The sequence below is a fragment of the Pipistrellus hanaki genome (assembly GCF_964339955.1).
Source record: "Pipistrellus hanaki genome assembly, chromosome: 11".
In the NCBI taxonomy this organism is placed as follows: Eukaryota; Metazoa; Chordata; class Mammalia; order Chiroptera; family Vespertilionidae; genus Pipistrellus; species Pipistrellus hanaki.
This window is the reverse complement of record NC_140513.1, coordinates 14,289,133-14,313,174: the sequence shown is the minus strand read 5'-3', so window position 1 is coordinate 14,313,174 and position 24,042 is coordinate 14,289,133. Positions and strand designations below refer to the sequence as shown.

Below are 24,042 nucleotides of genomic sequence, written 5' to 3'. Positions count from 1 at the left end.
TTGTATGTCCGCATGTTTCAGACTCTGTGTGTCTATATGACTGTATGTGTGTGTCTCTGGGTCGCTGCCTCGCTGTGTGTGTCTCGCTCTCCCTTGGCGGGGAGGGGATTGGTCACGCATGACTCATCTTGAACCGAGCGGGGCTCCAGCGGCAGGGCGGCCGACGCCACAGCTGGAGGGGGTGGAGGAGGGAGTGGAGGAGGAGGAGGAGGAGGAGGAGGAGGAGGAGGAGGAGGAGGACTACCGGGAGGGGGAGAAAGAAAAGGAGGAGGAGGAGGAGGAGGAGGAGGAGGAGGAGGAGGAGGAGGAGGAGGAGGAGGAGGAGGAGGAGGAGGGGGCGGGGGCCTCTCTAAGTTTGTCGGGACCTTCTTCCGAGGCAGCGGCGGCAGCCGAGGAGGCCGGGGCTGCGCGCGGGCCGGGGCGGGGGCCGGGGCTGGGCCGGGCGCGGCGGAGCGGGCGCCTCCGCTCTCCTCCTGCTGCTGCCGCAGCCGCTGCTCCCGCCGCGGCCGTGGCCGTGGCCGTGGCCCCTCTCGGCGCGGCTGCCCGGCCCATGTACTGGAAGCATGAGAGCGCCGCCCCGGCGCTGCCCGAGGGCTGCCGGCTGCCGGCCGAGGGCGGCCCGGCCGCCGACCAGGTGAGCCCGCCGGCGGGGGCTGAGCGCGGGCCGGGGCGGGCGGGGGCCGGGCCCAGGGGGGCGCCGCGGCGGGCGGCCGGCGCGGAGGGGCGCGGGGAGTGTGTGTCCGTGAGTGCGGGAGCGCACGCGAGCGCGGGGTGGTGGGTGGGTGTCGCGGAAAGCGGGAACACGTTCTTCAAATGTTGGAGGAATTTCTCAAAAAGCGATTTAGCAAAGACACGGGAGAATCAGAGGAGGCGAGGAGGGCATTGTCCCTCTGGATGGGCGCCGGGGCTGGTGCGGGTGACGCCGCGGATCCCGCCGCCGGGCCGTCCCGGGCGCGTAGCGCGGCTGGAGGGAGTCTTCTCCTCCTCTCAGACGCCTCTGCGCCCTCCTTTTGGGTCCGTTTCGCCCCCGATCTCGCCCCCATTTTGCTCCGGGTTTCCTTCCGAGGGGCCCTCGAAAGGCACCTGAATCCGCGTCCATGTCGCCCTGTCGGTTTGGCCGCGCGCGCGGGGCGGGTGGGCTGACGCTCCCGCTTTTTATTTCCCTCAAACACTCCCCCTCCAATCTCCTTTTTTATTTTCTTTCTCTCTTTTCTCCTTTTTGCATTTGGTGTCGAGAGGAAGGAGAAGGGAGCAAGGAAGGAGGGTAGGGGGAGGTAGAGGGAGAAAAAATTCGATTTTTTAATTACTACCATTAAAAAATCAAATTTGCAATTCTTTGGGCGGCCTGATGGATCTCCCTGATTGACAGCTGGAATTGACACTCTGGCTACCTCTTATCTCGGGCATTCACGACAATTTCTAATTGCAGGTAGTTTGTGTATGTGCGCGTGGGTTTTTTTTTTTTTTCCTTTCCCCCCTCGGAGGCTTGGATTGCAAGGGAACGAAGCGATTACTTCAAGAGCCACGGGTTAAGTGCAGGGAGAGGGGGAGAGAGAGGGGAGAAAAAAATCCAATCCAAATTCAAATTGCTTCATTAGAGAGACACCGCTTTTGTGGGGAAGGGCTTTAAATGCCCACTACAAAGTTAGGACGCATTGTTCCGCGCCGGTTTATATAACGGGCGCGGGGAGGCGCTGGGTCCGGGCGGAGCGGAGCCAGCTCTGCAGCCGCCGCCGCTGGCGCCCCCTCTCCCCTCCCCCAGGTGACGGCCCAGCCCGGCTCCGGCTGCAAAGCGACCGCCCGCGGCCTGGAAGGGACCGCGCCGCCCGCCATGGTGAGTGAGGGCGGCCCTGTCTTCGGGCCGCGGTCCCGTCTTAGGGACCTGGCCCGGCTTTCCGGCCCCAAACCGCGCTGCTCTGGCGCTGGGGAGGAGGGGAGGGACCCCTGAGGGCGCCGCCCCTCTCGGAGCCTCAGTTTCCCCACCGAGAATGTGGGCTTCGGCCGCTCCCGACCCCCAGGACACGCGCGTTCCTAGCGGAGCCCATCCCGTCCTCTCCAATAGGCGCTTCCATCCCGGTTCTCTAGCCCGTGGCCCAGCGGCATCTCGAGGGGGATTTCGTTGCTGTCCATGGGTGCCCTGGGGCCCCCGATGTGTCTTGGAAGCAACTGCTGCGGCGCTGGGCCCTGGGCTCAGCGATCGGCTCTTCCTCTCTCCCCCTCACCCCCCTCTCCGCAGGCTCAGTCGGATGCGGACACCCTGGCAGGCGCCCTGGACAAGGACGAGGGCCGGGCCTCCCCCTGCACACCCAGCACGCCGTCCGTCTGCTCGCCGCCCTCCGCCGCCTCCTCCGTGCCGTCCGCCGGCAAGAACATCTGCTCCAGCTGCGGCCTGGAGATCCTGGACCGGTATCTGCTCAAGGTGAGACCAGGGCGGCCTGTTTGCGGGTGGGCTGCTGGGGCGTGGGGTGCAGCCACAAGGCTGCACTGTATGAGGAATACAGGCCCAGCTGCTGCGGGACCTTGGGGCTGTGAGCCTGTCTCAGTGTCTCTCTGTGTCCCCGGGGTCCCCATCTGAAACAAAAAAACAAAAAACGGGAAGAGTTTGTTTCTACCTCCGGAGCCTTTCCTTGCAGAAGGAAAGTGGGGGAGGTTACGGGCAAGTCAGAGCTCCGGTGGCATCTCCGCCTGCAGGGTAGCTGGGGTCTGGGCGCATAGAGGTCTGCACTGAGCGCCCCCAATCTGCCCCCTCCCCAGGTCAACAACCTCATCTGGCACGTGCGGTGCCTCGAGTGCTCCGTGTGCCGCACGTCGCTGAGACAGCAGAACAGCTGCTACATCAAGAACAAGGAGATCTTCTGCAAGATGGACTACTTCAGGTAGGCCGGGCCGCCGGGCCAGCAATGCCTCCGCCGCGGGCAGGCCCCGCGCACACCGAAGCCTTCTTTGCCGCTCCCTCGCGGTGGCTGGCTCCGGAGCCCCCGAGCCCCGAGTGCACACCACGCTGGCTCTCAGCGCCACGAATTGGGTGCTCCAGGCTTCGCGCCTGTGCCAGCACCGGTCTGGCCTGAGATCCGCCTCCTGTCCCTGCGGCCCGCTCGGTTTCCGTCGCGTGTCCGGCTCTGTCTCCGGTCCTGCCTGAACCTCAGGCTCCAGTTCCCATCTCCAGCGCCGCCTCGGTTGAGTTCTGATGTCCCGGCTCTGGCCCCCACCCGCTCGGATCCTGGCCTTGGTCTGGCTGCCTCTCCAATGCGCTCCAGCCCGGGTTCCAGCCCTCCTCCGACTCCAGACCCGCCGCGTCGCTCCCAGCGCCCCCGGACCCTGAGCTGGGCTCCAGAGAGCCCCTTTCTGACCCCGGCTCGGCTCTGGGTTCGGGGCTGCTCCGGCCCCAAGCACTAGTTTAGTATGGGTCTCAGATCTAACCCATATTCAAGCACCTCTTCCTAAGACCAACCTCGGTCTCCAGTTCCGCCTTAATTTAGACCCTAGCGTCGCTCGAATGTCTGGGGTCCTGAGTGGGTCCCAGGTGTCTATTCCAGTCCCAGCTTCCTTATCGTTTCAGCCTGTCCTGGGACTAGGCTGACTTTGGGTTGCCAGGACAGGATAGGGGGGTGTAGGGCGCGCAGCCCAGCGCCGAGTAGCATTACCCGGGGTGCACTCTCCTGGAGGCAGTGCTCAGTCCTGCCGGCTCCCCCCTCCAGCAGAGCTCGTCCTTCTGTCACGCCCCTGAGTCCTGGTTGCTGGCGCGCCTCGCTCCAGACCTAGAAGGTCCCGCTGACCCGGCCAGGGGGTCAAGTTCACTGCGAGGTCAGGGCGCACCAGCCACCCGCAGGATCTCTACCGGGAAGCTGAACCAGACCTGAGTCCTAAGAGGGTCCAGTGTGATTAGTTCCCGGGAGGGGATGTCTGGTCTCAGGGGCTTTCTCAGGAAATGGAGAAAACTACCCTCCTATAAACCCCACCACCACCTCCAGCGGCCTCCCTTCCGTCCTCTCCTCGGGAAAGGCCATGGTTTCAGTCTTCTTGGGAGTCAGGGAATGTGGTGGAAGTCAATGCAAACCCCCACCCCCTTCCCTTTGAGTCTTCTGGGTCTTGGAAAGAGAGGACCTTCCTGGAATGTAGGGGGAAGTTGGCAGCATTTTGGACTGGGATACTCTGGGGAAATCATAGGAAGCATGGTCCAAGAACTGGACTCTCTTTTTTTTATTATTATTATGGGTATGAAAGGATGTACAGACGGGTGTGCATATGTGTGGGGTCTCTACAAGGTGGCCTAGGACTCAAAACTGTATATGTGTGTGTGTGTGTGTGTGTGTGTGTGTGTGTGTCTTGTTTGGATCTGTGTCATGACACTGAGGGAATGTGTCATTAAGCAAGGTCAGGGATGTGTGGACAGCATCTGTGTTCCTTTATGACATGCGTTTGTCTTCTGGTTCACATGTAAGCGTGTGTGTCTGTGTGTAAATGCCAGTGCACAAGAAGGTCAGGACAAGGTTACATACGGACAGGGAGCTGGAGGTGAGAGGGTGAGGCTTCAGAAAGCCTGTGATTCCTCACCCTACCCCCTCCTCCTTTGCGGGGGCATTTCTACTTAAGGCCTTAGCCCAGGCACTGAGGACACAAGGAATGTGACTGTGGATGCGTGTGTGTGTGTGGGTGTGTGTGGGGGGGCAGAGCAGGGTTATTGTGTGGTATACAACCAGAGGGTGATGTCTCCCTGCACTATCCCACATGCTATAGGCTGGCCAAAGCAGGAGTCCCTGTCTAGCTACCTCCTTGTTCTAGGCCTGACCCCAGTCCAGCTTCCATTTGGGGGGCTCCTTGGGGACAGAGCTCCTGCTTGGGAAATCCAACAGGATGATATCTCAGCCTTCTTCTGTAGAGCAAGGCAGGACTGCACCCTAACCCTGGCTCTCCTGGTGATAACCCACCTGGCAGCCCTATGAGCCACCTGCCCACATTTCCTTGCTGCTTCTCCAGCCCCATCTCATGCCCAGGCTGGACCAACCTCCTCAAATGCTATGCTTACTAGACATTCTAGGGCTGGTCAAAACCCAGATCCTGACCCCATGTTTCAGAACCTCCACTGGCTCTGGAATCCCCCTTCCCACTTCGGTGAGGTGGAGTATGGAATGTGCGGCTATTTTGGGGAGAGGCAGAAGCTGAATCCCATCAGGACAGCATTGAATCGCTGTGTGACCTTGGACAAATCACTGCATCTCTCTACCCTCAGTGTCCTACTTCCAGGGTTGCCTCAGGGAGCTGCCAAAGAGGGAGTGAAAGGAGGAAGGCTCAGTAGAGGCTCCTTAAATGGCAAGTGATATAGGTTTCTTGATTATTACCATTGTCACCCTGGCTGGCTGGGTGGATGCTGGGCAGCTCTGCCTGGAGGGATGGGGCTGGGCCATTTCTGGGCTGTAGGTTCTGAGCCACAATCCTTTTCCAGTGACAAGAGTCCCCAAAGCAAAACTAAAACAGATTTTGGTTAAGAAAGTGGAGTGAATAAAAGCTCATAGTCTCTGAGAGGAGGGAAGAATTTTGTGGCTCTTCTGATCATTTCTCCCCCAGCCAGGTCTCCCCGCAGGCATAACCCTTCCCTGGCAGCCCCACCTGTAAGAAAAATAATGAAACCCACAAAAAGGGAAAGGAAGAGCCGGCAGAGTGCCAGGCAGGGACTATTGTCTGCTCTGAGCAGCAGCCCAGGCGCTGGGTGGCTGTGTAAGGGAGGTCTTTCTGGAGAGAGCATGAGTGATGGCGCGGGAGGCAGAGTGCTCCTCTCAAGAGCTGCGGCTCAGGAAGACACCACGCTCTGAGATTCTCTAGCCCTCTGTTTCCTGCAGCCCAAGGTCACTGGAGCACTCTGCCCAAGATAGGTCAATATCTGCATCAGAATGGGGGGGGGGCTCTGGGGTCTTATCCCCCACTGAAGGGTCTTCTAGGCTCTATCCCCCATTTCACCCCTCCTTATGGACAGTCTCCTTAAGCAGAACCGGAAGTTAGAAGTTAGAAAGGCACTCCAAAGTCACCAAGAGAAGCTGTGAGGAGGGGTGGGAGAGGGGGTGGAGAGGGAGGTTGAAGGTCTAGTGCTGTCCCTGACTCATTTGCATTTTTGAAGGGATTGGCTTTCCACTGGCTGTTTGCCTTGATAACAGGTTGCTGGACCCTCTGTCCCAGTTTCTCCAACTCCCTCTTTAACGGGGACCTCCTTGTGGGTTCTAGCAGATTTCCAGCTCCCCACCTCCCTGAGTCCTAGCAGAAAATAGTTACCACCGGGGAAATATGATATTGCTTTTAATTTCTTCAAATTTTTGTTGTTGTTAAGGCCATTTTCCCCTTCCATTTTCTTTGAAGAAGTAAAGGAAGAAACGGTGTTCCTCTCTGGGGCATTCGTATTAACCACAAGCTCAGGCAGCTTCCTCCCTGTAGCTGCTGCCCCTGCCGCTCCCCTTGGGTCATGGGCTGATCTACAGTGCTCTCCTGGCTCCCTCAGCCTCCTTGTACAACTGCCCATTGTACAGTTGGAGAGACAGATATCCTGAGAGAGTGGCAGGTGAAGAATCCAGGGTCACACAGTGAGACAGAGAGTGGAAAAGGATTGGGGATGGGGAAGGACACTGGCCATCAGAAGCCAGGAGCTCATCTTGTAGCCAGGAACTGTGCTAACTCTTTATATGCCTTATCCCATTGGATCCTCAGGTCCACCCTGTGATTATGATACTCTCATATTCCTCACATCATAGGAGGGGAAACTGAGGCCCTTCAAGGTGACGTCGCAGTTAGTAAGTGGCAGACCTTTGATAAGACCCAAGGTTGCTTAACTCCACCATCCCTGTGTCTGAATATTCAATCCACTCCAAGCTCTTTCTATTGGTTAGCTATGTCAGCAGCCCCTCTCTCCGAGGAGGTGGGGCCTGTGGAATGGTAAAGTCTCTTCTCTGCCGCCCCTAAGATTCCTTGTCCTGTTCATTTGCCTTCACACAGGGAGCACCTGCTGGGTGCTGTGATGTGAGAGACTCCCTGGGAGCTGGGCTCTGGGAGCACTGGGGCTGGAGTGGCCTCTGAAGGATGGATCAACTTCGCCAGGATCAGGCCCCCATGGTCCCTGGCCCTCCTGACCGTGGGAGCGGGGAGTAAAGGCTTAAGTGTGCTCCTGGAGTTTGTGGGCCAACTTCAGAGAGTGCCCTGGGCTGAGCCACTGAGGCTCCCCCTGAACTTCCTGCCCCCTGGCCCAGTTGACTTAGGGCAAGACCCCAGGCTTCGCCTGCCTTCTGCCTAGATAGAACCCAACCTCCCACTGGAGAACCTTACCCCCTCTTTCAGGGTGAGGGTCCCGGGGAGGCTCCGAGCTGGGAAGCGACCCTGACCAGCGCAGAGTGCAACCCAGCTGTTGGGGGACAGATGTTGAGGGAGCAGAGAAAAAAGTTAGGTGGGGGAGGTGCCTCAGGCCGGGGACCTCCGGGTGCGGAGTGTTTAACCTCTTAATTGCTGGTTCCGTTTTTTTCTCTCTGGCTTCTACGAGTTTGCCTAGAAGAAAGGGAACGGAGGGGATAGGCAGGGCTCCCCCGACAACCTCCCTTGTTTGCCTTATAGAATCTAAGGCCATCAGGGGAGCATCTTTCACTTAAAATAAGTGAACTCTGGTTTGCATGTTGGCACCCTGGCTCACTGGCTTCGGAGTTAGCATTGGCCTTCCCGCTCTGAGCGCCGGCTTCGTGATGTGATGGGTACCGCGTCCTAGTGAAGCTCCCGCGGGCTCTTTCGTTGAGGCTCCTTCAACCAACGAATGATTTCTGAGCGCCTGCTGCGCATCCAGGGGACGTGGGCCGGGAAAATGCGCTTCACTTGGTCAAGGGGCACACCGTCCTCCGCACAGCGCGGCTACAGGCTTCGGGAGGAGAGAGGGCCAGGCGGTGCGCGGCGCCCACTCTCACTCCTTTCAGCAGTGAAGACATGCAGCATCTTTCCTGCATCTCTCCATCCCCAGAGCGCCTCGGTCCTTTGCGCCTTTGCCAGGAGGCGCGCGACGGAACCCAGAGAGGGGTGCGCCGGAGGCTGGGGCGGAGGGGTGGGGGGCGGTAGCCGCGCCCCCTAATCCCAGTTGGCGCTCCGAGCACAGCGCCCCAACATCCTTTTCTTAAAGTTTCGTTTTCTCCGCCGCCCATTTCGCTGCTTCCGGAATCCGGTGGCTCAGGCCTCACAGCCCGCCTGGGAAGGAGTCTGTCAATTCGGCAGAGCCTCCACCCAGAGGCCAACTCGCTCCCCTTCTTTGTGCCGCGGATCCCTGCCCTCCATGGAGGATGCGCTTCAAAACGGCCTGCAACGCACCCAAAACTGCGTGATGATCCCATCCTTACCTCCATCCAAGGATCCAACTCGATGAAAGATTTCGTTGACTGGGTTTAGCCACAGAGAGCGCGGGGAGATCCCAGGGCTGGGACAGCTGGCATTCGGGGTGACTTGTGTGGGGAGATGAGAAAATTACTAAGGGCTCACCCGCTGCACCCACCTGGAATCGAGGGGATGGGATGCTGTGAGCAGCACTGTAGGCGCAGGACCGCGCGCATTTGGGCTTCCTGGAATGGGAGGATCAGGCGTGTGCGGAGTGTCTCTGACGCGCCCCTGGCAGAGGACAAGAAATCTCGCACAGCCAAGCGCGAGGACCCGGGATGCTACACTGGCATGGTGTACCGGCTGCCTGCGGTGCACCCAGACGACAGAGGGGAGGCAAAGTCACCTGGCTCTTCCCGTTCTCTGGTTCTCTGGGGATGCACTCCCTGCCTTCCCGAACCCTCTGCGCCCCAAGCCCTGCATGCCAGAGTTTCCAGGATCCAGGTCAGACCAAGCCCCTTGGCTCTTCATCACTCAGGATCCAGATCTTCTCATCTCCAGTCTGGCTTTTCCCTCGGGTGCCAGGTATTGTTTGCACCTTGAAGAGGACCTCAACCAGGGCCCTACTCTGTGGTCTTGAGCTACGGAGTCACCAGTGCAAAGTGGGTGCCAGAGCTCCTACCTCACGAGGTGTGCATTGAAGACTTTGCACCCCAGGACCCGGGACTGCAGCAAGCCCTCTACCCCACTGCCAGCTGAACCAGGGGTGGCCTGCGCCAGGAATAGACTGGGGTGGGCAAAGCAGATCCTTCTCCCCTCCACTGACTGCAGGATGTGCTGGGCTTTCCCCTGGGGAAGCCGAATTTCCCAGGCAGGGAATCGCCTCTTTTTTTTTTGGGGGGGGGGGGGTGTGCGCATTTGACCAGGCAAAGTCCTGCAGTGGGGTCTGAGCTAACCCTTTCTGGTTTCTGGTCTGAGAAACAGTAGGATTGGGCTGCTTGGGGCGGGGTGTTTAACCAGAGCCCATTTGCTGGGCTGGTTCTCTCATGTGCTCACAGTGTTTCTGAATGCTCCTCGGGATGGAAGTGTGCTGGCCCTGGGGACACAGAGGCACATCTTCCCTGTCCTCTCCCAGGAAGGCCTGGGGTGGGAGATCCAAGGAACCAGACGTGTACAAACCGGTGTGACCAATGCGGAGAGGGTGGTGCTGGGGGAGCTGTGGCACTTTTCCTGGAGGGTGAGGGAGTGTGGGAAAAGGGATCGCCCGTGCAAAGGCCGGGGGTGGGAAAATACTTCAGAGGGGGCCACGAAGACCTGGGAATGACCTTCCATTGTGGCTGCGGCTCATACTTGGGTTTGGGGTGGGAGATCTTGAGGAAGGTTAGGGAGGAGGAGATGAGCCTGACAGGATGTGGTTTGTTGGGCTTTGTAAACGCCAAGGGTCTTGGACCAGATCCCAAGGGTAGATTGGAGCCACCAAAAGATTTTAGGCAGGGCAGGCCAGGATTCGGTATGCATGCTGGGAACTTCCCGCTGGCCACCCGGTGGAGGATGGATTGGCAGGAGTGGGCCTGGGAAAAGGGACATGAGAGCTAAGACTGGCAGAGAGGGGTGCGTGGTGGTAGCCTGACTTAGGAGGCCGCAGTGACAATGGAGAGGAGGAGATGGGTCCCGGAGATACTTAGGAAAGGAACCAACGGTGTCTCATAGTTGGTTGGATGTGGGGTTGAGGAGAGGGTGGAGTGTGTGGTTACTTAGTTAGGTTACTAAGCCTGAGAGGCTGAATGAGTGGTGGCACCAGCCCCTGAAAGAGAAAACCGAGGCCGGGAAGTTCAGAAGGCTCCCGCCCACTTAGGGAGCAAGCATTCCCTGGTTCTCAGGGATCAGGCCTTGGGGTGACTTCTGGAACAGTCTCTGCTGCTTCCTGAGGGCTCCCAGTTTGGGGTGGAGGCAGCTATACCCAAAATGCACGCTAAAGGGGGAGGGAGAAAGGAAAGAGAGAATCAAAAAAGCCTTAGGGCCGGAAGAAGGCATTTGATCTTGGCTTTCTGTGTTTGTTTTTAAGCACTTATTGTTAGAATGGATGGGGCTCCAGAGTCTGTGACTAGCTGGTTACTTAATAGACTGCCTCGCGCTTAGCAAATAGTAGTGGGCATTGCTGCTGTCATCTAGTTCAGCTCAAGGCAAGGGAAATGAGGAGTCTGAGGGGTTAAACAAGTCTCTTAGAGTCATCAAGCCAGTCATACACATCTGTCTATGCTGCTGAGAAACTCGGAGCTTCCCTACTGGGGCACAGTTTATTCATCTCAGGCTCCTACCTTGCTAGCTGTGTGACTGTACAAGTGACTTAACTCCCCGCTCCCCATTTTCCTCACCTGAAAAATGAAGATGAACTGGGATACTCAATATAAAACACAGGTTCTCGCTGGGCACGTGGTAAGTGCTCAAAGGTTTGCCTCTTCGTTATTACTATTATGTTTTCCCTAACACATGACATATTTTTATTGAGTAGATTGGTGTTATATGCAAATGTAAGTGTTCATTGTAGAAAATTTGGAAAATTCAGGAAAACACCAAGAAGGAAATAAAAATACCCACCAGCTTACTTTCTTAGGCAGATCTTGTCTGCAGGAGGCGGGAAGAGAGAGTGGTGGATCCAGGCGTAGGGATATTTGTTAGCGAGTGACAGCTCCGAGGCCAGAAGCCTGGGTACAGGCTGGCTACTGGGTTTGGAGGGAGGAAGGGTGGCCATTCTGAGCCTCGCCATCCCCTTCCCTGCCCCGGTGTCCCACAGCCGATTTGGGACCAAGTGCGCACGCTGTGGCCGGCAGATCTACGCCAGCGACTGGGTGCGGCGGGCCCGCGGCAACGCCTACCATCTGGCCTGCTTCGCCTGCTTCTCGTGCAAGCGCCAGCTGTCCACGGGCGAGGAGTTTGGTCTGGTTGAGGAGAAGGTGCTGTGCCGGATCCACTACGACACCATGATCGAGAATCTCAAGAGGGCCGCAGAGAACGGTACCCAACCCACCCCGAGCACCTGGCCACACCTCTGCCTCAGCCCTACCCCGCCCCCCAGCGCCCCGGGTACTGCCCACAGGCCTCTAGGGACAGGTGCTCCTCCCCTTATCACTGGGGGCGGTGCCGGGAGCCCAGACTTCTGGCTCCACCACTGGTTTGAGAGTCCCGGGTCACTCACTGCCTGTCCCTGCAACTGTGTTTTCTCATCTGTAAAATGGGGCTTATGATAGGACCTTCTAAAGAGAGGTGAGCTGAGGGCACAGCCAGGAGGCAGTCAATGAACTCTAGAGATGATTCTCAAAATGGGACAGCCTACTCCACTTTTGGACAGCGTTGGTTGGCCTGAGGGCTCGTCCCCTCCAGCTGTCCTGGGGAAATGACCCGACCCTATTCTTCCAACTCCCAAGCCATCAGCTCCAAGCCAGAGTTTGGAGGTGCGGGTTTCATGCTGGATGGTGAAGAGTCAGGGGAGGGGAGCTCCAGGTTTGCCTCTGGCATGCTATTCTGACTTGTGAAGTTTCCTTTCCTCTTTGGGCTTCAGTCTCCCCATCTATGCAAGACAGAGGGTGGACTAGAAAGATATCCCTAAATCTCTCTGGTTCTGATATTATGATTCCCCAAGACACATTGGTGCAGGGACAGGGTCCAGGTCTTTCAGAGATTTGTGGTGGCTGAATTACAGGTAGGTTGGGGGTGAAAAGAGGGAGCAAAGGCTGGGCTGGGGGTGTGTGTGGGGGAACCCTTTCCATAATTCCCTTATCTGGATTTGTGAGAGCTGCTCACTTCTCTGTGATGTGGATTATTCTGTTGTCCTTGCACCCCTAGGAAATAGCTGGTGTATCCCCATTTTACAGGTGAGGAAACAGGCAGAGGTTATCTGCAGTATGTGACTGGCCAAAGGTTATAGACTAGCATGTCTGCCTGACTCCAAGCCCAAGTTCTTAACCACCATACCATACCATACCATACCATACCGTACCACCCCATTCCCAAGCTCCGAGGCCCCTTAACCAGACTTCTCCAAGCAAGGGAGATTGTTGGGATGTGGTTCCCTCTGTGAGTTTAATTTTTTCCATGGAAACAACAGGCACACTAATTGTTGTCCTGCTTGCTCTCCTAGGAGATGTATAAATACCACAAAATGTCTGTCCCATCCACAGTGTCTCTGGGGAGGTGTGTGGGTTACCCTGCCTCAATTTCCATCCTGGGGACTAGCTAGGGATCCCCAGAGTATTCCTGGCCAGGGCCACACCAAGACCATCACTGAGTCCTGCCAGGATTCAGACTAAGTGAATCTGGGGTGCTATGTCCACCTGCAGTGAAGCTAGGCTAGAACCCCAGGAGTCACAGGTCTTCCCATACCATGGCCCATCAGGGACCCCAGGCTCCTTCCACACTTGGACCAAGTAGGACCATCCCTAGTCAGCCTTGCCCGTTAAATTCCTGCTCTCCCAGGCAGGCACCACTTTAGACGCCTACCAGGCAGAGGCGCTTGAAAGCTTGGGACCTTGGATCTTCTTTACTGACTAGCCTGCAGTTTTGGCTACTGTTTTACTTTTTAAACACACACACACACACACACACACACACACTCATAGAAAATTTAGAAAAGATGGTCAAGCAAAAAGAAAAGAAAATCACTCCAGATGCCACCACCCCTTATGTTTAACTATATATCTTTCCAGATTTTTTTTCTATGACTGTATCTTGGAAATTTTATTTTGTTGTTCCTCAACGGGGTGTTTTGTTTTTTTCTAATTTAAAAATACAATACATTATGAACAGTAGTGGAACTGCTAGTGATGTTAATTTTCTTTTTTGTGCTTGACTGAAATTTCTGAGTTTTTTTTTTTTTAATTTTCTGAGTTTTTGATAAGGAGCAGGCATTACTTTGTATTAAGAAAAATGAGATATTAAAAAAAAGGAGTATATTTAGTGAGATTGTAAAAGTAATATAAGTGGAAAGAGAATAGCTACATATAGTCAACAAAATTAAACCTCAGAGAAATAAGGTGACATATGATTGTAAAAACCTCCAGTTATAGAAATATTGAAAGTAAAATCTCCATAATTGCACTCCTGGGAGGAACCACTCAACACCTTCTAAACTTTTTTGCTTCCATACATTTAAAAAATTTATGTCATCCCAAACCTTTTTGCTTTTATAAAGTTTTACAAAATTGGGGCCACAGTTTGTAGCCTGCTTGCTTACTATATTTTCACCAGCCTTTGATTTCTCTAGTTTAGCTTGGGGCGCTGGAGTCAGCCAGCTGTCAGAATACTAGTGTAAGGTGGGAACAGGGGGGCTTTCTTCTCTCTGAGCCTCGGTTTCCTCCGCTTTAAAACAAGGATAACAGTCATCCAACCTCAGGGCTGTGAGATGAAAATGGCACGCCCTCTGCTACTAAGCAGACGCTCGGAACTGAAAGCCCTTTGCCCAAGGACTGAGTTCAGCGACTAGGATCCTGGGGTCCCCGCCCCCAGCCAACTCCGCTACCTGCCCCTTCCTGGGACCAGCTCCCCCCCACCCCCGTCCTTTTCAGGCTGCCGTTAGAAGAGATGCGGACGCGAGGTCAGCCACTTCTGTCGCCCCCAGGGAACGGCCTCACGCTGGAGGGGGCAGTGCCCTCGGAGCAGGACAGCCAGCCCAAGCCGGCCAAGAGAGCGCGGACGTCCTTCACCGCCGAGCAGCTGCAGGTACACGGTACCCGGGGCGCGGGGCCGGCCGGGTGTGGGCGGGGAGCCGGTGTGGGCGGGGCTGAGGGTCTCCCAGCGGCGCCTCTCCCGGACCCCCGCCCCCACCCCCACCCCCAACCCGGGTGGGCGGAGGGGCGGGGCTGTAGATGTCTGGGGCGTGGCCTCCAGGCCGGAGCCTCTGATTGGGCCAGGGCCCCGGAGACCTCCGCGTGCCGGTGCCTAACCCACCCCCCCCTTCCCGCCCCTTCCCGCGCTGCGCAGGTTATGCAGGCGCAGTTCGCGCAGGACAACAACCCCGACGCACAGACGCTGCAGAAGCTGGCGGACCTGACCGGCCTCAGCCGGAGGGTTATCCAGGTGGGGCCGGGGGAGGGCGGGGCCTGGGGGTCTGGGAGTGGGCCCTGCAGCGCTGGCTCAGCAGGGCAGCGGCCCCGGGGCGCGCACGAGGCCGCTTTCTTCTGGAAGCGCCGAGGCAGTCCCGTCTGGGTCCCCCGGCGGCGCGTCCGAGCTCGCCCGGGAGGCTGAGGCTGCTGAGGCTGTCGTTCCAGGTGTGGTTTCAAAACTGCCGGGCGCGCCATAAAAAACACACGCCGCAGCACCCCGTGCCGCCCTCCGGGGCGCCGCCGTCCCGCCTCCCCTCTGCCCTCGCCGACGACATCCACTATTCCCCGTTCAGCAGCCCCGAGCGGGCGCGCATGGTCACCCTGCACGGCTACATCGAGAGTAAGTGACGGCGACGCCCGGCCGCCGGGGCCGCGGGGGAGGAGCGCGCGTGGGCGGCGGCGGCGGGGGGAGGCCACGGAGCTCCATTGGGTGAAGCTGTGGGCTTCGCAGTGTCTCGGGGGTGGGGAGAGGGGCTGTTCCCTGGCCCTGCCTCAGAAGCAAACCTTCAACCATTCAACAAGTCCTTTCCAAGCGCTGGTTCAGTACCGGGGTCGGGGGGGACTTAGGGAAAGAGCAAGATGGGTCAAGTCCTTGTTCTGGTGGAGCTTGCATGGAAGAGTAACCAGGTAGAGAGATGAGCGTGTGTGTTCATGGCCGCGATTCCTCTAGGAAAGGTGCTGGGTGGGAGTGTGGAGATTCCTATAGGAATGGTGGGGAGGATGAGTGAGACACAAGGCGTGGGAAATAGGAGTGCCTGGTGTCAGAGGAACTGGGTGTAGGCAGGTCTGCAGCCTGACACAGGCAGCGTGTGGCATTGGGTGCATCTGGGGTTGCAGAAGGCCAGTGTGGAGGGAATACTCAGGGCTGCGAGGCCCTGGGCAAATCACCCAACCACCTTAAACCTCAGTTTCCCCATCTGTAAACTGGGACATTAATAATGCCTACCTCGTTGTGAAAATCCACTCATATCCCGTAGTTATTTTTAGAGTGCCTTTTGTATCCTGAGCACGAGGATATACCATAGAACACAATAGACCAAGGCCTGTGGCTCATGTTCCAGGGCGGGACACGGGTGGAAAGACAATAAACTAATATGGGAGGGAGGGCAGGCATGGCAGTGGGCACTGAGCACTGTGGGCAGATGGAGGGCAGTCATGTGGAGAGAACCTGGAGCAGGAACCTGGAAGAGAGAGGGTGTGGTGATGTGCATTTCAGAGGGACACACAGCCAGAAAAATAAAAGTGGCTACAATATACTCACAAACTCAAACCCTCTTTTCTGTGGCTCTGGTAAAAGGAAGAGGTCAGAGAGACGCTGCTGTTTACTGAGCCCCTGCCAGGTGCCAGGTGCTAACTATGGTTCTAAACATTAGAGATCACTGTCCCATTATACAGGTGAGGGAACCAAGGGTGGGAACCCGTATTCTTTGATGATTGAGTGTGGGCTTTGACATTAGGCTTAAGATCCCACCCCTGCCACTTCCTGGCTGTGTGACACTGGCCAGGCTTCTTAGCTTCCCTGAATACCAGTTTCCTCATCTGTAAAAGTGAAGACAATAAGAATACCTATCTCAAATCAGTGTTGTGAGCATTCAGTGAGATCATTGACTTAAGTCTTCAGCCTTTGGTAAGTGCTGGATAAGTATTAGCTGCTCTGTGATAGCGGCGGTGGTTCAGGTTGGCAGAGCTGAGGGTGCAGAGTCCTGCCCGCTGTACCAGCTGCCAGTCGAAAATTGTCTCTTTGTACTGTTCCAATTCTGAACCATCTGCTCAAGTAGGAAGAGATGGGTTTCTCCCTTTCTCTTTTACACGATGCCTTATGTTCAGGCTACACAGAGCCGGTAGGAGATCTGGTTCTTCTGTGAAAGCCACCCAGGACCAAGGGCTCTCTAGGAGCCAGGAGTTTGCCCTGCCAGTTAGCATTTGCTGTGGAGTTCGTAATGGATCTAAGGGATTCCCTTGAGAGGGGACCATGGCCTCCAGAGTCATGCCAGAACTCTGCCCTCACACACCGTAGACCAAAGATCTGCCTTTGATGTCCAGCTTGGAGCAGGAGCTGTCAAGGGTATTTGGACCTGCTGCCTCTTGCTGCGTGACTGAAGGTCCCCCTTTGCTTTGCAGTTAACTAAATCCATAGGACCCGAGTTTCCTGGACTCTTAGAGCTTAGTATCTGATTTAAAAAAAACAACAACAAAAATCTTTGGAATCGGACCCCAGAAAAACGCGCGCGTGTGCGCGCGCGCACACACACACACACACACACACAGTTTTCCAGGTCATCACAGGCTGTTCATGGACTCCTAGAACACCCCAGGTTAAGAATTCCCAATCGGATTCAACAGACGAGGGAACTTGGCCTAAGAAAGGCACAGTGACTTGTCCCAAGTTACATTCCAATTGTAAGTCTCTGGACAGGGCTCTTTTATTGTTGTTGTTACCAAAGTAGATGAAGTGCGGGGAGGAGGAAGCCATGGACTTCTCTACTGCAGTGGTAAAGAGGCTGAAACATGAGCAATTTGGGTCAGACATTAGGACGGACTTTCCCTCAAGTTTTAGAGGATAGACTAGGGTATGGAGACTTGCTCAACAAATATTTAGAGTACCTGCTGGATGCCATGCCTCATTCTAGGTAATGGAAATCCACAAAAATCTAGAAACAGGAAACAGACAGAAATTCCTGTCCTCACTAGAGCTCGCCTTCTAGTTGGCAGAGATAGGTAGTGTGGGGGTGGTTGGGTTGCAATTATTAACAGGGCGGCCAGGGAGAGCGTCATGAAGAAGGTGCCATATGAGTGCAGAGTCCTCTCAGGTGTGCTTGGAAAGCTTCGGTGATACCTGGGAGGGAGATAAGGTACAAGGCACCAAGGGAGGATCCTAATAGATGGGGTACAGCCTTGCATGTAGGAGATGTTCAATATATATTCATTTGTTTATCAGTCAGCTGGACAATTACATAGAACTTCATAGGTTATAAAGCCTTTCACATAGACTCTATGTCATAGAGCGTTGCAATCAACCGTATTGAAAATTTCCCCAGGGTCAATCAGCTGGTAAGTAGCAGAGGTGAAGGTGGTCCAGGTGGGATCCTGCATGGAGGCTGGGCATGGGCTCCAAGGCGTCCTCTCATCCACAGGTCAGGTACAGTGCGGGCAGGTGCACTGCCGGCTGCCTTACACCGCACCCCCCGTCCACCTCAAAGCCGATATGGATGGGCCGCTCTCCAACCGGGGTGAGAAGGTAAATGGAGCCAGGTTGGGTCTGGTGGGTCAGAGCCATCCTGCGGGGAATGGGTTTCTGGCAGCATCCCTCATCATTGAGCAGGCACCAGGCCTCTCTGCCCAGCACGCTCTGTGCCACCCAGGCCGTCACTCCAGCAGGGGCCAGTGTGTTCAATGTGCACAGCCCTCCTTGAAGGTCTGCACTGTCAGCCGGCCGCCTCTTTTTCCGGTTTCTGAATTTAGTTACTTTGCTAAACTTTGTGGTTCCAGAGAGGGCTCATATGACACACCACCCTGCCTCCCACCATCTTTGGTACCTCCTGCTTTCTCCTCTGTATTCCTGTCTGCTGGGAATAGCCCCAGCTTGTGAAGCCCAGGATGGCAGGCAACAAGGGACCTTGGTCAACTGGCAAGGTCTCCTTTGTGGTCTCCTGGTTTCTGGTTGTCTCCACCCTTAGGACTACATATGCAGAAGGGTGCTTCGACAGCACCGCCCAGGGGCTTGAAAGTTTTGTTTGTAAGCACTGGAAACCTTTGTTAAACCTTTTCCATAATCCATAATGGAGATGAAAGTGAATGGAGCTGCTTTGGGTGAAACGGCAGAGGGAGTTCCCCACTCCCCAAGCTCTAAGACACCTCCCACTGAGGCTGAAAGCCACTGCTTTAAGACACCTACCCCCATTTTTGAAAGGGGAAAATCAAGGCTCAGGTAGCTCAAGGTCACAGAGCTTGAATGAAAACCTGTGCAGTTACTCATTCATTTGTTCATTTATTCCCCTGACATTTTCTGTATGCTGACTGTGCCCAGGAGCCCTGCGTCAGTTGCCAAGAGCACAGAGATGAGGAAAGCATGGTCCCTGCCCCTGAGGGGGGAGCAAAGGGAGCACCTACTATGTGCTGGGCTTGCTGCTGGGCACCATGGGGGAAGGCAAATGGTATGGAGGTACAGATAACCTAGTTGAACAGATAGGTTTATAAGTAACGGGTAGTGCTCAAGACAAAATCCCACAGTACTTGGTGATGGGTGAGCGTGTCCCAGGAAGTTCCCCTGTGGGACTGCCATACTCACAATAGGAGCTGCTCCTCTGGTCACGGCAGAAACTTACACACATTGTCTGATGCCTCCCAACCCCTCTGTGGGTTTGAGGACGGCATCCGCATGGTAAAGATAAGAAAACAGAGGCCAGAGAGGCGACGACGACTTGGCCAGGGATGTAACCAGTCTGTCGGACTCCGGAGTCCATCTCGATCAGTAACCACATCCTTTCACGGAGCACTTTACAGTTTACACAGCCCTCTCTCTGACCGTGGCCCCTGGGAGGATAGTTACATTGACTCCGTTTCACACCCGCTGACACTGGGGCTCAGACAGCTGTACTGGCCCAGGGCCACAGAGAGCGTGGGAAGGGCTGGCATCCATCCTAGGACTGCCTGCCTCAGAGCTGCCCCTCGTGCAGGAGAGCATTCGCCTCACCAGACCTGGTACAGGCCTGCAGAGGCCAGCTGGCACGGCCCCGGTCCTCTGGGAATGTGTGGCTTAGGGCAAGCAGAGGGTAGCTGCAACCCAGGGTGACAGGGCACTTGAGGTGAGGGATGAACATGGCCTTCAAGGACCCAGAAGAGGGAGTGAAAGTTCTAGAGGAGAAGCAGGGGATGAGGAGAAGGGCATTCCACATTGGGAGCAGAGAACATGCTAGTCACAGAGGCATGCATGGGGGAGTCTGGACTTGAGGGACTAAGGGGTGCTTAGTGTGACTGAGGCCAGGGAAGTGTGTGTGTTGGGGGGCACAGCGGTCACATAATGATGGGCTGGACTGTTGGTGAGGGGCTCGGGTGTTGTCTGGAGGGGGTTAGCCTTGGGGGTATTCAGGGCTGCGCTCAGCTTGGAGAGGAGCCCTGGCCTTCTGGTTGCTCAGCTAAGCTTGTGGTTATGTCTGGTTCAGCCTGAAGGCGAGCCAGCCAGGGCTCTGGCAGCTTTGGCTGTAGAAGGTTTCTGGCCCCTGGGTTTGGCTGCTGAGCCAGAGCTCTCTTGCTGGGATGCGTCCCCAACTTCACATCCAGCAGCTCTGCAGAAAAATGCCCTCCCCCCTTCATGATCTTTCTCCCTCTCACTGTCAAGCCTTCCTGCCAGCTCCAGGGGGCCTTTCCTGTCCACATCTTGACAAATTCCTGAGGGCTGGTGGGCTGTGGGTGGTCAGTCGGTGCAGAACTGTATGGGCTTTCTCCCAAGTCATTCCAGGCCTGAGCCAGCCTAGCTGTAAGGAGACTTAGTGCCCCCTGGGGCAGGCCCCTGACCCCACTCGTGGAGAGCATCACTGGCCTGGCCAGGAGAACGGTCCCTGAGCATTCAGGAGTAGCCACCTCTGCCCCCCACCACATCTTCATTTGGCCACAAAAACCAGAGCCACATTTCTTCCAAATCATGGCCCCCCAGTCCCACAATTTCAGAACTTAGAAGGTGCTTAGAAATCAGGGCCGAGCTGTCACTGATAAGATGGAGAGGCTGAGGCCCACAGAGGGGAGGGGTCTTACCGGAGACTGTCCTTTAATAAGAGCCCAGAGCCAGGTGTCCCGGAGCCAGAGGAGAGCACTGCCTGAGGCCGGGTGCGTGGATGAGGCAATGGGGTGTGAGCTGAGCCAGGCAGACTCAGAATCCCAGCTCTGCCACCTCTCACTCTGAGACCTGGGCTTCTCTGAGCCTCAGTTCCTGTAGCCGCAGAATGGAGAAAAATAACAGGTCCCACAGCCAAGCTTGTTGCTGAAAGCAAATGCAGTAATGTATGTAAATAACCTAGCTCAGCCCAGCCAGTGTGTCTCAGCGGTTGAGCGTCAACCCAGGAACCAAGAGGTCTTCAGTTCAATTCCCGGTCAAGGCACATGGCCAGGTTTTGGGCTGGATCCTCAGTTGTGGGATGTGCAGTGGCAGCTGATAGATGATATTCTCTCTTATCAATGTTTCTAAGTCTCTATCCATCTAACTTCCTCTCTCTAAAGATCAGTAAAAATATTTAATGGGGAAAAAAAGAACCTAACACAGTGCCTGGTACACAGAAAGTAGCCGTAGATGGTGGTTATTGCTATGCTTTCCTCCATCTCCTCCTCACGGTAACCGATTCGGGCAAGTAACCTTCCTGATCAGAAAATGAACAGCCATATGGCTCTACTCACTTGATGTCCCAAGAACAATTAACTGTGGTCCACCTGACCCTTTACGGAGATATCACATTGACCAGACAGCCAGGAATCCTCAACCTGACCTTCAGGGAGCTGGCTGTGTCAGCAGCATGAGAAGTCGCCAGGTGCTTTGGGTGGAAGAGGAGAGGGACAGGGCCAGGCAGTCCCTGATCACTCGCCAATCACTCGCCGTGTGTCAGGTACCTGGCCTGTCTCAGCCACCTGCCTCTCGGCTTTGTGAAGACTAAGTGCACATGTAGTGCTTGGCCCGTTGTGTGGTGTGTTATAAGCATGATGACAGCTTCTGTGGTGATGGTGGAGAGGTAGAGGCGGTGTGACACAATGGAGAGAGCCCACTCTGGAGCCAGGCCTGGGCCACAGTGCTGGGTCCTCCTCCTCCTAGCTGTGGGACCTATCCGCGGCTCACTGACTTTCACCTCTCTGAGCACCAGTGCCCTCCCTCTAAAATGGAGATACCGGTGGGACACCTTCGAGGGGTTGTGATGAGGCTCCACAAATGCAGGTCAGGCGCTTTCCGCAGTGCCGGGTGCCGGATGCAGCACCCAGCAGACCTTTGCTGCTGTTCTCGTTTCTCACCGAATCCTCCCCATCCTGAGAGAGAGAGAGAGAGAGGTCTTGTCATCCCCATTTTACAGAGGAGGAAACAGGCTCAGAGAGGTGAAGTGAGTTGCCCAAGGTCCACAGCAGGTAAGTACCAGAGCCAGGATTTGAACCCAGATCTGGGCCCTGGGCCATCCGCATTCTCTATGCCTTCAAAGGACCTCTGGGGAGCTACTGGAGGGGCAGGCCCCCCGCTCAGCCACCTCCCACACCCTCCTTCCGCAGGTCATCCTTTTTCAGTACTGACGCTCCCTGCACTTGCGCATCTGTCCACGGGCACCCCACAGCTGTCCCTCAGCCGCTGAGCGCTGCCAGGAATCCACCCACCTCTGCATCCACCCCTCATCTGCCACCCCGCCTGCCACCAGCTGGGCCCCTGGGCCTGGCTGTTCTCCCCTCTCCTGCTGAGAACCAGAACCCGCCCGGAGCACCGTGGAGTCCTCCTCTTGGAAGGCAGAGCTCCCTGAAATTTGGAATCAGGGTGACAACAACAGCCCAGTTTTCCCATGTAGACAGGACTCATCTTCAACGAAGCTGATTACCATAGCAAAAGGCCGGATTGAGTTGTGCAACGCCAACAGCCTTCTAATTTACAGGTTTTCTCTCCTCCCATGTTGGCCTTTACTCACTACTTCCTTGGAACCATCTCTGAATTCTGAAAGCCGAAAACCCCCAGTGTCGTCCACTCTGTTGCTTTTGTCTGAAAAACTCTACAGTGTCTGTGGGATGTCCCCAAAGGAAAGCTTACGTTCTGGTTTTATCATTTCCATCTGTCTGGTTATGTCAAGTTAAAGAGAGAAAAGAGAACACTGACCAACCCTGAGAGGCCCAGAAGGGCAGACATGGAGGCCTGCCCAGACCAGGGGGTGGGGACAGGCAGGGGCTGGGAGGCACAAAGACACGCATTGGTTTGGAGCTTGAGGAGAAGGATGTGGCACATGGGGCTGGGAGAGGAGAGAGAAAACTCGGGGTATAAGTGGGAGACCCTCTTCCTACCTAGTTATCCAGTACATATGTATACAGATGACATCACAGGGATGGTGTATGAACTATGTGATGACATTTCCAAATGTTTGGGCAGGTTAGAATTGGGGGCCCTTTTTGGCCACTCATGGAATCCTAGTAGGGGTGCTGGGGTCACGTCTTTTTTGGGGGGACCTCTCATGGAGGGCTGGGGAACAGAGTCCAGGGAAATGGCAGTCAGAATGTTAACTCTGGACCTATATCTGAATAGAGAGAGGGTGCCCTATGCCTAGGTGAGCGTGCCAAGCCCGAGATTCCAGCTGGCCCTCTGGGCTTCCCCACCCACTGCCGAGAACAGAGGCCAGACACAGCTGTGCTCCTACCCACCCTGTCCTGCTGCAACTCTTCAACCCCAAACAAAAGGGCTTGGGCTACACAAGACCATAACTTATGTTTTCGGAGGGACACCCATTTGTCCCAAGTTTACCCTGTGATTTTACAAGTACTTGGTGTCCTGGTGCGTTTCCCACTAGAGGCTGCCAGCAAGCCTGGCTTAGTCCAAGTCCTCCTTCCCGCCCTGGTGAACCTGGTACTATGTTGCCTTTGGAAGGAGGCTCTAAGATGGGGAAATCAAGCCCCTGGCACCTATGCATCGACTGTCCCTGCTCTTTCCCAGGGCAGACTGTGCTAGTCAGTTACAGTATCCTGTGTTACTGAGTCTGGAGACGGTTTCAGAATTCAGATGTTTGAAGTTGGCACTTAACCATGAATGCCTACACAATATGTCACCCTTTCTCTGAGATCTGGAGGAAGGCAAGGCCTGGGTGCAGCCTGAGAAGGGGACCTGCTTCCTTTCCCTTCTGAAGATCGTTCCGGATGGCTCAGGGCAAAGAGAAGGCGCCACTCGGAACACGGTTAGCACAGCTGAGCTCAGAACTCATCCGGTGAACGTCTACTGGCCCTGTCCTGGGGGCTGATGGTAACAGGAGCGGAGTGGGCCTGATCCCTGGTCTTCGGGAACTTGGATTTTTGCTCCTGAGGCCTCAAAAGCAACCATGTGGTTGATGGCCAGTGGCACCTGACCCAGGGTCACCCAGTTCCCACTCCGCCTGGGGCTCCCCCGGGGTCTGTTCCTTGCGTGGATCATGTGGTCGTAGCATGTTGCAGTTCAGACATGTCTCCACTAGCCTCTTAGAGCAGCCTGGGAATGTACAGGCCATCGAGACTATTTATTTAAATACAGAAGGGGGAAAACATACACACACATACATGGAAAAAATATTGTAAGCACTTTTTTGTAAAACCAATGTTTGTTTTGTTACATACCTTTCATGTTGTGCTTTGTAAATGTCTTATTTGTGTAATAAATAAAGTTAATGCAAGTAGAAGTGCTGGCACTGAAATCCAGAACGCGATGGGATTCCATTTCTTTCCTGCTCTCTTCAAGGCTCAGGCCCCTGGACCCCAGTGCAGTCCCCTTCCTGGAAAATGGGTGCTGTTTCCCCAGTTAGTAAACTGATTGTCATAAAGGCGTGACCGTGTGCTTCTTCTCGAAGTAAGCTTTGTAGGAAAGCTGGCTGCTGTCCTCTATCCCACTCCTGGGCTGGCTCGCTCTGTGGGACCCTAAGAAGAGCCAAGCTGA

At 55.7% G+C, this 24,042-nt stretch overlaps 1 protein-coding gene across 2 annotated transcripts; it reads left to right on the top strand.

The window, feature by feature from the left end:
* Positions 1-384: 384 nt before the first annotated feature.
* LHX6 (LIM homeobox 6) lies at positions 385-23,858 on the top strand. 2 transcript variants are annotated; one of them, XM_084899242.1, is made up of 10 exons: positions 385-634; positions 1,763-1,834; positions 2,237-2,419; positions 2,755-2,876; positions 11,120-11,340; positions 13,940-14,040; positions 14,302-14,397; positions 14,589-14,763; positions 17,558-17,661; positions 21,663-23,858. In XM_084899242.1, the coding sequence occupies exons 1-10, from the start codon at positions 551-553 to the stop codon at positions 21,681-21,683; spliced, it is 1,179 nt and encodes a 392-aa protein (XP_084755368.1). In that variant the 5' UTR covers positions 385-550; the 3' UTR covers positions 21,684-23,858. The 2 variants fall into 2 exon arrangements, with proteins under 2 accessions (XP_084755368.1, XP_084755369.1); XM_084899243.1 differs by lacking the exon at positions 17,558-17,661.
* The last annotated feature ends 184 nt before the right edge of the window (positions 23,859-24,042 follow it).